Source organism: Hetaerina americana, unplaced genomic scaffold (assembly GCF_022747635.1).
Source record: "Hetaerina americana unplaced genomic scaffold, ioHetAmer1.1.p SCAF_3, whole genome shotgun sequence".
Lineage (NCBI taxonomy): Eukaryota > Metazoa > Arthropoda > Insecta > Odonata > Calopterygidae > Hetaerina > Hetaerina americana.
This window is the reverse complement of record NW_027286874.1, coordinates 32,463,085-32,474,612: the sequence shown is the minus strand read 5'-3', so window position 1 is coordinate 32,474,612 and position 11,528 is coordinate 32,463,085. Positions and strand designations below refer to the sequence as shown.

General features: G+C 36.1%; 2 protein-coding genes across 3 annotated transcripts in view; both read left to right on the top strand.

Moving 5' to 3' along the window:
- The first annotated feature begins 3 nt into the window (after window positions 1–3).
- Window positions 4–4,211, top strand: LOC139689985 (centrosomal protein of 152 kDa-like). Its single transcript, XM_071587149.1, has 7 exons — window positions 4–376; window positions 455–557; window positions 652–993; window positions 2,792–2,986; window positions 3,869–3,957; window positions 4,039–4,157; window positions 4,202–4,211. The coding sequence occupies exons 1-7, from the start codon at window positions 263–265 to the stop codon at window positions 4,209–4,211; spliced, it is 972 nt and encodes a 323-aa protein (XP_071443250.1). The 5' UTR covers window positions 4–262.
- Window positions 4,158–11,528, top strand: part of LOC139690697 (uncharacterized) — a 35,871-nt gene continuing 28,500 nt past the window's right edge. For both annotated transcript variants that reach the window (XM_071588206.1, XM_071588205.1), the window contains exon 1: window positions 4,158–4,239. In XM_071588206.1, coding sequence (XP_071444307.1) covers window positions 4,213–4,239 — 27 coding nt within the window. In that variant the 5' untranslated portion in view covers window positions 4,158–4,212. The remainder of the gene's footprint in view (window positions 4,240–11,528) is intronic.

Here is an 11,528-nt window from a genome sequence, read left to right as displayed (position 1 = left end):
ACTAAGGAGCGCGGGACCCGCGGGTCCCTACATTTGGTTTTGTGTTTGTTGAGAGATCATAACTGCATAAACTGTACCCAAAGTGTGATAAAGGTGCACCATTTCTTTGTAACTGGCAGAAATTTATATTTTTGGAGTATTACTGTCAAAGAGGAACCATCACATCGTTGGATGTTTTTCACAATTTTATTGTTCGTGTGTTATCTATTCAAAATATATGTACGAAATGGTTGGTTGACAATTTATTTTGTAAGAGTACAACATGGAAGGCCCTGGAATTAGCCTTTTCCAAGGATCCGATTCGTTAGACATTTCGAATAACCAGGAAGAAGAGGAAAATGAAGCTTTGGAGGACGAAAGAAGAAGAAATGATGAAGTTTGTGTAGCTTTGCTCTTGTGTTGTAATGAATACCCATCCTGAATTGTAAACTTAATGAAAGAATTTCATCTGCAGCTTAGGGATTTGATATCCAATGCCTTCGATGACTTGACTGATGATGACCAAAGTTTTGCTGATAGCAGCAGGCCCTTGAGTTCGAACGATACAGCATACCAAGGTAGTCTGGAAAATAAAGTTTTTTATCTCTCTATTAGGTGGCAGTTACTGTTAATTATAATAATAATACAATTAACCAACTGTAACTATTGCAGAAAATGAAAACAAGGCAGAACCTCTTGGCAGTGAGTCAGTGAAATCGGACAATGACGGCACATCAGACGGAGATAAAAGATTAATTAAACAGTCAGATATAGATATAAACCAGCAACAGCATGGTGCACTACTCCCTGGTTATAATGGGGCAAACGAGCCAAATTTTTATCCCAAAGAGAGTCCTTTTTTTGGTGCTGGTGATGCCAACGTGTCAACATTGCATTATAAACACTGTGCGAGAATCAGCCCAGGTTATAGTAAAGTCCCATCTGCAACTTATCAGTTTGCTCAAGATCATATTAATAAGAATATTCCAAATGATGAGCAATACCTGAAAACCGGTGAGGGTTCTTTTATTTTAATTTTTATTAACAATCATTTCCAAATCCAATCGACTGAAAGTATTCAAATCATTAAATGTTAACCTTGATGTTATCATGAGGGTATGATATTGTACTTGCTTTTCTTTTTGTAATGTAGGCATTAATGTAATAAATTTTTGCCACATTTTCTTGCACAAAAATGAATATGCATATATATTTCACACCCAGGCCTCTAATCAGCTAAGAGTTTTACCAAATGAAACGACATGCTAGCTTGCCTGTGGTCCGTTAACCTTCTTAGTTTCTCAATCCTTTATCGGCTGTCATTTTTAAGTTCTTTTGTATCCTTGATCTTTTTTGTCGTGGTTCTGTTTCCATCGCTCATTCATATACTTTTGGAAAAGCCCCTGGAAGGTCTCTAGAAGTGAGACCATTCATGAAGATAATTTAAAATTTACACGTTGTAAACAAGCAATCTACTCCACCTGCATAACAATCGATTCCATTTTTCTTAACCTGAGTTATGCTATTATTTATCGATAATACTAAACTAAAACCAATTTATTTTAATGAATGCACGACATTGCATGTAGAAAGTTTGATTTCATACAAGATATTAGGTTTTATTTTGTTTTTATAAATTAAAATGAGACATATGATTGCCATGAAATATTGGCTCTATTAACTTAAAACTCTTGCCACCATCAAAATTATGTCCACTTAAATAGAAGAGCCCTGTAAAAATTTCATTCTAAATCAGGAACAAAAGTTAAACAAGTCTATGGGTTAGGTAAAAGAAGGGGCTATCTAGTCTCAATCTCAACCCATCAGAGAGTATTATTATTGAAAATACATTCTTAATGTAGAAGAAGAAAACTCTTGAAAACTATAATTCTAAGAATGTGTGAACTCTCCTGAATTTGAAATTTTAGGCACTTAAGTGTTATATTATCCTATAACTCAGTGTTATTAGTTGTCTGGAAAATTATGAGAAACTTCCTAAAGCAAATAGTTGAATTATTTATTTTTCCTAATATGATCAAATTAAAAAGTAAATATTTATCAGAATTCTCTTATGACTATCATCACTCTGTAGATAATGGTTTATTATAAATTCAAAATATTATCCAGGTTCACTCAGATGTTTGGTCATTTATGCAAACAAATCATTAGCTCAAACCCTCAACCCAGTTGAGGGCTGTGGGCAAGGATTGTTACTACATCTATTTCACCACCCTAGGCAACTTTGGCCAACCAAAAGAGTCATTGAATTTCTAACCAAATGGTCTATGGTTCCCTGTTCCCACTCCCTCTCTTAACACCGCACACCTGAATGTAGTTGGTTTATAAATCCCTCGGATCAAAAATTAGTGTACTTACTTGCTCCTGCCAGCATATACCTTGTGATCATCAGTGTGCACATGACCTTCCACTGTTTCATGGTTTTAGTCAATTAAGAGGGGTATATGCTGTGCAAGAAAGAAACAAATGACATGGTCCAGGCAATTGCATTGGTCCAAATTGCATGGTTGATTTTTGAGAATGTAGTTCCTATGCTAATCAGATATGTGCATGTAATATTAAACGGTCATCAAGAATATTCAACCTTTCTGACAGATTGTATCTCACCTACGATTCCTTACAAATGGGAGGTCTGAAAAAAATTATGTAAGCACTTAAATTCACTAAAATAATCCCAAACTGTGCTTAGATTTAACAATGTCCAACAAATCCTATCAGAAAGAAATAGTATTGCCACATATCCATACCTTGTTTGCTTCCTTTTAGTACCTCTATAAATTAAATATCTCGACAGAATACAACAGTTTGGAACAGCTTCAAGTTCTCTATGAAGTACGAGTCAAAGAAATACAACGACTGCATGATGAAGTTGAGATGACAAAAAATGAAAGCAGGCAAATGGAAATTCAACTTAAGCGAAAACTAACTCTTATGGAGGCTGAGAAAGAGAGGGCAACATTGTCTTTGAAGCAGTCACAAAGTCTCTTGGGTATGTGGACACAATTAGTTAATGTTGAGAAAAATGGTGATGATATTAGCACTTAATTAAAGTGATAATTTATTAAATGTACGAGGGTCATCCGGAAAGTAGTACCCGTTCGTGAAATAAAGACACAAAAGTAAATATTAACAAACATAAAAAATTTTATTTGAAAGAGGATACTTTAAACTACTTCTCAACATAATCTCCAAGCAAATTAAGGCATTTGTCATAACGTGTGACAAGTTTCTGTATTCCTGCTGCATAGTCCTTCGCCGCCAGCTCATTGAGATACGCGAGGGACCCATCTTGCACAAATTTTTGCATAATGCAGATGGTGTTTAACAATTTCATGAACAATTGTTCGAGAAACATTGGGAAAATGCTCACAGATGTCATCAATTGTGACGCGCCGATCGTTCCTCACGAATTCGTCAACTGAGCTCACCAGTTGGTCTGTAATGACAGACGGTCTCCCCGAACGCTCATCGTCGTGTGTGTTCCCCCTCCCCATGTTGAAGTTGCGACACCACCGCCGAACAGACGACTCGTCCATTACATTGTCTCCATACACCTCCTTTAATTGGCGATGAATATCACATGGGCGAACGTTTCTTGCATTGAGGAATTTAATCACTGCCCTCACTTCACAACTGGCGGCGTTCTCAATTTTTTTAAACATTGTAAACAATCACAGAAACAACACAGGCAATGCTAGCGTCACGCAACTTGGCTCAGAGAAGGCAGACAAGCCACTGAAGCTATCTGACCTCGTCCAGCGGCTACTCGCGTCGTCAGCACTTCATGCGGCACGAACGGGTACTACTTTCCGGATGACCCTCGTATTACATCTGGATGTACATGAACATCACCTTTGTATTTTTTTTCTAGTCGCCAGCAAAGCTCAAATTGATGACTTACAAAAGCAAACTGAAGTTCAAAAGAAAAGTATTCAAGATCTGGAAGCTTCTAACTATAATGTGAGTTCTACTGTTAGTACTTACTGTCCTATAACATAATATTTTTTCAATTTATATTCTTCTGAAATATATCTTTTCTAGTTGACAACTCAACTGGATATTGCCAAATCATCTGTAAATGACCTACAAAATAGGATATCATTTTTGGAAAAGATAGATTCTTCAAAAAAGAAGGAATTAGAAAATGAATCATACTTAAAGTTAATTGAAGAGCGTCACAGAAAAGAAATTACTTGCTTACAAGAAGAGGTTGAGATGATAAGAGCAAAGTGCAATAAAAAGGTAAATTTTACATTTGATTTATTTTGCATTCAACTCCTTGAATATTTTTATTGAAGCTTTGTTAGCATAGGTCACCCCCTTGATGCTAACCTGCTAGTATGGGAGAGTGACCCAATGATATTTAAATCTATGTTGATCTCATTACTGTAGTTGGATCTTCAAAAAAATGATATTTCTATGAAGTCAATTTAAAAGGAATAAAACCCCTACTTGACTTGGTTTCAATTGTTCCTAAGTCTTTGACCTTGATTTTTAGTGCAGAATATCTCTCATGTGTACAGATTTTTAGATAATGAAGCTTTTAACACAATTGCTTGGGTCAGGCAATATTTCTCTGATTTTTACTGAATATTCTCTAAGAAAAAAATGTATACCAATAGCAGAGTCCTTAAGAGCCGATCGAAATGGGTTCACTTTTTATGTGTCTTAAAATTTGGGATCACATTGAAGAGGAGTCTATTCTGTGCATTCTCCTTTGAGAATATTTATTTTTTAATTTTTTATCCAGTATTTGATAATAATGCACTCATTTCAAATTTTAAAAACCATTCCCTTTGACTGGGATCATAGTTGAATGATTTTTACCCTTTGAAATTGGTACATTTCAATGCATATTAGTGGATGACTGTTAAAGGTACTGTTGTGCCCTCTCTTAATGATATTTGAAGTTGTTGATTATTTTGGATGAAAATGGACAATGTACAAAAGACAGTTAAAGAAGAATTGTGTTAGTAAAGAAGCTTTTACCAAGAGGGAGAAGTCATGGATGGGTCATTAAGTAAAGATTTAAAGAAAATGTCAGAATATTGATTTAGGTAGTGGTTTTGTACGACTCGGAAACTTGATTATCAATACAAGCTAGAGAAAGCACAGATTGGAGACTTCTTTGATGTGGTTGTGGAAAAGAATGGAAAAAGGAAAGTGGAAAGGAAAACAAATGGAAAAATATAAGTTATGGCTGAGGAATAGAGATGGTTTTTGGTAGGAATCTGATAAAGCCAGGAAAAGTAGACACGGGCATATTGAGTATATCCACTTTCAATGTACAGTGCAGATTAATGTGTACATTAGAAGTAATTTCATTCATGAAGAACTGGATGATTTAAAATCACTGTGCTGTTTCATAATTTGGTGATTTTATGTTGCTCACTATTGGTGTTTCAGGTAGTAGAATTCCTTCCCTCTGCCTTGAGGGTAGGCAATATAACAGTCATGGAAATCTGGAAGCCAATTGAAAATATTTCATATTTTAATCCCAAGGAATGGAAAAGTTTTCTTTTGTCTTATTGTTGTGGATAATGGGTCTTGTTTTAATTAGCAGATATCTCACAACAGTCTAAATTCATAATCCAGGATATGATTGTGGATTGTCGAGTATTGTGTTCTAGGAGAATGTTGGGCAAGCAGAGCAGGAGGAAAAGATTGTGCCTGTTGAATGAAATGACTGGAGGTATAAAGTATGCGGTTATAATAAATGGTTTTTTGGAATGTGTGGTTTTAGTGTATAATATGATGTCAGGCTAACTAAGAATGGAAGCGATGCTTAGTCTGTGTGTCCATCACAAACATACAATGATTGATAGACTACTGTTAATTGAAGTGTGTTAATTATTGTAGGTAAGTGTTTGTATTGGCCTTTCATATGAAATAATTGTTTCCACCCGTACGTGTGAATATATGAAAGGATAGGTAGATCATTCGAATCCAAGAAATGCGTCACCTGAATCACAATTGAATGAATTAAGTGCTTTTATATCTCTTCAGGCACATCAACGAGTTCACTCTCCAAAGTTAACTCTTCCTCAACTTCTAGCACTGGCTTTGAAATCTTGCCTAAAGCTTTTTCAAATCCATTTTTACACAAGTCACTCTGTCTGACACCCTGCCAACTTTCCATGATCCACCGGCTTATTCCTTCATAAGACACTCTTTTAATCCTACCAGTTTCTGTGTATTCTTTCATACCAGACATCATCCACTTTTCCCACTAGAAAGTTACTCTTATTTAAAAGATTAATGGATAAATCCTGGCAGCCGTGCAATTCCCTTTTTCTTTCACAAAATGGATGATTTCTAGCTTAAGCATCGTTGTGTACGATTTTCTTCTCCATGGGTACTTTTCGTGGGAAAATTCTAAATTACAAAAGCTTAACTCAATTTAGTTATGGAACAATCACCAGGTAGGCGGCACTTTCATAGAACTTGGGAGGGTGTTTAGAACAGCACTAATACTAAGCGAAGTAAAGCAAACAAAACAAGGAAATTCTATTTCATTCATTTTCTTATTTTTTTTATATTTGATTTCCTGAAAGTTACATTATATAGCAAATAAAAGGGCACACAAACCTGTCTGGTTTCAACTTACAAATTATAGCAAAAAGCAATAAGGCGGCATATTGTGTTGGCTTCTAAATATTGTTTATTTTTTGATCCTTCTGTTGTTTGGAATTAATTTCAATCACCTGGCTTTCATCTTCTGTATTCTTACTGTAGATATAGCCTCAAATAATCACGATTCCATGTATTCATTGGTTGTTACCATCTATTAGTATATGGATATAGACATTTTTATGCACACAATATATGCATATATATGTATATATATATACACACACACATACAGATGTGTAGCATCTATACACATTGAAGATAACTATGAAGCCCGCCGCGGTGTCTATACAAATTCATGATAACTGCAAAGTTCTGGTTGCGTGTTATCGATGGGAAAGTACGGTAATTTAAAAGGCCTAAAAAAAATTTGTACACAAAAGCCTGCAGTCATAAATTAGCTAATCACTCACCACTCCATCAGTCCCTTAATTACTAAATTCACTCCCCATGAATACTCTAAATTCCTAACACCGTCATGGTACATGATGCGTGTTTTTTACAGTCATTTTTTTTCTTTGTTAGAAAATGAAATATGTTTTAAATAGATTTAGTGCCATATTTTAAGGATCATAGATACTAATTTTTTCCCAAAATTAGGCTTTAAATATGTACCATGCATCATAAAGACGAGGTCGTTTTTCATGGACCTATGCTAATCCTGGAGTCTAATTACCTAAGTTATATAGTAAACTTATTTCCTTTATGCAAACTCTGAATTAAATGAACGAATTATTAGCATCTAATGAGTTGACGGAACTAAAATGGGGGTGTGCCTGTTGCACACTTTGCAAGCATCTGTAATGCGAGAAAATATAGTTCAATACTCTATACGTGAGTCGCGGTAGTCCAGGGGGTAGAGCGTTAGACTGCTGACCAAGGAGCCCGGGTTCGATTCCTGGGCAAGGCACTCTGGGAACCTGCAGCTCCACCCAAGCTAAGTGATTTACCGGCACAGGTGTAGGATCTGGCACCCCTACCCTGATGTGTGAATTTCACACACAATCAGGCTTAGTACTGGGTGAACTCTACCATCACCTACCAAACCGACCTTCGGGTTGATTTCTGTGTTTATGGTTTTTTTTTACTCTGTACAAAAATGAAACATTCATGCCAATCGACGGACAAGATGCTCACTCAAAGTGGTCTCCACAAGGCACCTCAAGTAGGGATCAGGATACCGATGAAAAATATATTCGGTCTCTTGGATTCGACCTTGGGCCTCCTCAGAGGGAAGCCAGTACATTAGCTACCACACCATTCCGTTCCCCTAGAATACTAATTGTTCACAGCAAATTAAGTTATGAGTGATGAAACAAATTAGTAATTATACAAATTTGTAAACAGCATTATTAAAATTGAAAGTTGCTTAGTATTTGCAACATAAGATATTATGCAAAGGCAGTTAAGGTATACAAATGTATGCATATGGGGCATCATGATTTGTCATAAATAAACTGAAATGCCGTGGTAATGTTTGTCAGTGAGAAACAACCTTACAGCAATTTTAATTAATGTACATTTCTTTACAAGCTTGTGGTAGTTAATTGTTTTGCTCTGTCTCCATGTACTTGGGTCCTAGATCTGTTTTTATCCTGGTGTATTGAATATGAATGTCCAATCCTTTTCTGGGGAGGTGATTGTGCTATTGTGAATTCCTTATTTATTCTGGTATGTGCTGTTTAATGTATGAAACTAGGAAGAGCATGGTAATGGCTGGAAACTAAGGTCCCATAATATTGGGTAGGATAGTGCTGTGTTAGGTTTAGCAGCAACGGTTCAAATGTTGGATAGTGTTCCTTTAATAGCTTGAATATTTTTTTAGTGAGAGGATGAGCCCCAAAAGATTATGCCATAAGTAATATGGTAGTACACAGTACTATAATGTAGCATTTGCAGCACATCCCTGTGAACAGTTTCCATCTGCATTCTAATAAGTAAGCACACTTGAGTTTAATTTTCTATATACGGTGTGCCTCAGTGCATGTATATGGCCAGAGTATGTTTTTTCAACACAGTGCATGGCTTGTTTATTTATTCATATTTAGGTAAGGGGTCCAGATAGAAATGAATGGCCTGGAATTTATTGCTATTTAGGTTCATACCATTTTTTCTGCATCAGATGCTACTAATTTCTTCAGTGCTGAAGTACTGTTTTGTGTCAGCTCACATATCAAGCTAGGAATAATTAGAATGTTATTGTCATCTGTTTATGGATTGGTTCCATTCCCTTTATTTTTGATAGTGCAGTAGGCAGGCCATTGAAATAAATCAAGAATAGCAGGTGCCCCTAAATTGACCCATGTGGCACTCTTCGTGGAAGGGGGACACTTTTGATTGTATATTCCCCCCACTCTAATACTGTGATGGAATCTACACAATTATCTGGGTACAATTCTATCCGGAGGGTGGGTAGTAATCTTATTCCATACCTTTTTAATTTGTTAAGGAGAACTTGAGTATCAATTGAGCCAAAAACTTAAATGACGTTTAGAAATAGGCCAATTGTTTCTTCTTTTATGTAAAAAAATTTCAGGATTGAATTGATAGCCTCACAAGAAGTTTAAATGGTTGACCAATATTTTTATGAAGAAGATAAGGTTGCAATATATTACTTTCACAAAGGTAGCGTATTTTGTTTGTATATGTGTAAAATTAATTGTTCCAATATTTTGGCAAAAACAGATTGTATTGGTATTCACTTCCTGCCTTTGGCTTTCCATGTTTTTGCATATTGGGATGTCTCCCAAGCACTTGAAGAGGGTCTGGATGAGTAAAACAGCAAAGTGGTTGGTTAATCAGATGAATCAGAGGTTCTTTAATTAGTGCTTATTAGAATTTAGCCTGAGAACTTAGAATACCATCTTCTCCGGGGCTACAATTAACTGGGAGCTCATGCATTACCATGGACAGTTCTTTCTCCGAACATGGGTAATTGGAAGAAAGATTTGTACTTACATCTATAAGCATTGCTGTCATGTTGAGTTTAGAGATCACTAAAATTTGGAATAGATGACTTACCATTTAAATTCTTGATTCTGGAATGATTGAAAAACATTGAAAACTGCAAATCCATAGAGTTCATGTTATTGCAAGGAAGGTTTAGTGAGGAATCATGTTTAGAGCTGTTTATAATTTTCAAGAATTCTTTGAAGTATTTTTCGGCATTGATGACTACATTGTTGTTGTATGCTCTATGTTTGCTAATAGATTATGGTACATTTTTGTGAGGTTTATGCTCCCTGATCTAGTTTGAATTATGGCTATATTTCATTTATGTAGCTATTTCTCTCAAATAAGTTGAGTGATTCTGAATTTTGTGTGTTACCCAATTGTTTTGTGCCTTTTTTTTTTACCCTGTACATCTAACATTTTCTAGGAAAGACTACATTGAAACAATGCAGAAATGTGTCATAGAATTCTGTGAAGCATGATGTCTATATAATTGGTCAAATTATTGTTTTCTTCCTCTCGTGGTGAAAATGTCTGTGGGAACATTTGTTGGATGACTATTTTCACGCAAAAATATGAGGTGTATTTTCAAAATAATTAACAAATTTAATGCATTTTTTTTTAAAGAATTAGGATGTATGAATTATGGAGTGCTCTTTTCAAACTTGTACATTATCTTTGCTGTTAAAAAGGTATTTGATAGAGAAAAAAATATTTATACCCACACAAGCATCTGTATAAACTCACATACAACTGATATTCTGAATTATGATGCCTAATTTTTCTCCATGATGGGATATTATGTTGTACAAAACATAAGTTGGAACTGAGTCATTTAGAACCATCCCAGTCCCAAGCCTAATTGCTGATGCAGGTGAGTCTTCGTTGGCAACCTGCAGCATTATTTTGATGGGGAATTATGCCTGTAAAGTTCTATCTGTGACAACCACCCACATTTTAACATTCTTTTTAACCCTAGGTTTTTAGACTTATTTAACAGCCAGAGAAGGGCAACTAGGCCCCTGGCCGTTCATTTTAATGATTTTATTCATGAACTTAATTTTACCTTCATCAATTGTGCCCTGTCTCCTATGCTAAATATTAACCTTGGCTAACACTAAAGCCGGATATGAAGTCCATGCCTCACGTGCACTGTAAAGCGTTAATGACTGAGTCGGAATACCAAGGACTCTTTAGTGCCTTCCTGGGATCGCATCCCAACTGCGTGCCTGCCTACTTTGATGGGTCGAAGTCGGCATCCGCATGTGCCTATGAGGTCGTCTCCCGCTACTATCCATGGAGTCATGAGGAAAAAACTTAATCCGCTTTGCAGTATATTCACAGCCAAACTGTCAGCCATAAGGACGGCCCTAAAAGAAATAAAAGAAAAGGCTCTTTCCTCATATGTTCTGACTCTTTGAGCTCGCTAAAATCCATATCGGTCTTCTCACCAATGAACCCGATAGTTCAGGAGATCCACTATACCCTCTTGTCCCTTCAGAGAAAGGGGAGCAGGGTATCCTTTATATGGACTCCTGGTCATGTGGGAATAAAAAAACTGACAAAGCAGTGAAGGAAGCCCTGGACAAACTGGAGACCGATTCCACATTAATACCAGTGGAGGATATAAAAGTCGCTTTGTGGAATTTGGTCCTAAACCAGTGGAAGGAAACCTGGCGGTCCTTGCCAAATAGCAAATTTAAGGCAATAAAATCGCGTGTTTCAGCATGGCCCTCTTCCATCTGGAAAATTCGGAGTGAAGAGGTCAAGGTCACAGAAAACTTTATTTATTTATCAGGTTTGAAGAACAATAATACTAACTCAATGGGCACTTGTATCGTATGTATGTCATTAGCTGTGCATCACACTTCATCAAGCCAGTTTCTTAGCAAATTTGAAAGAGAATTTGTAACTCTCTGCATTTAATCCTTTCTGGTACATAAAATTAA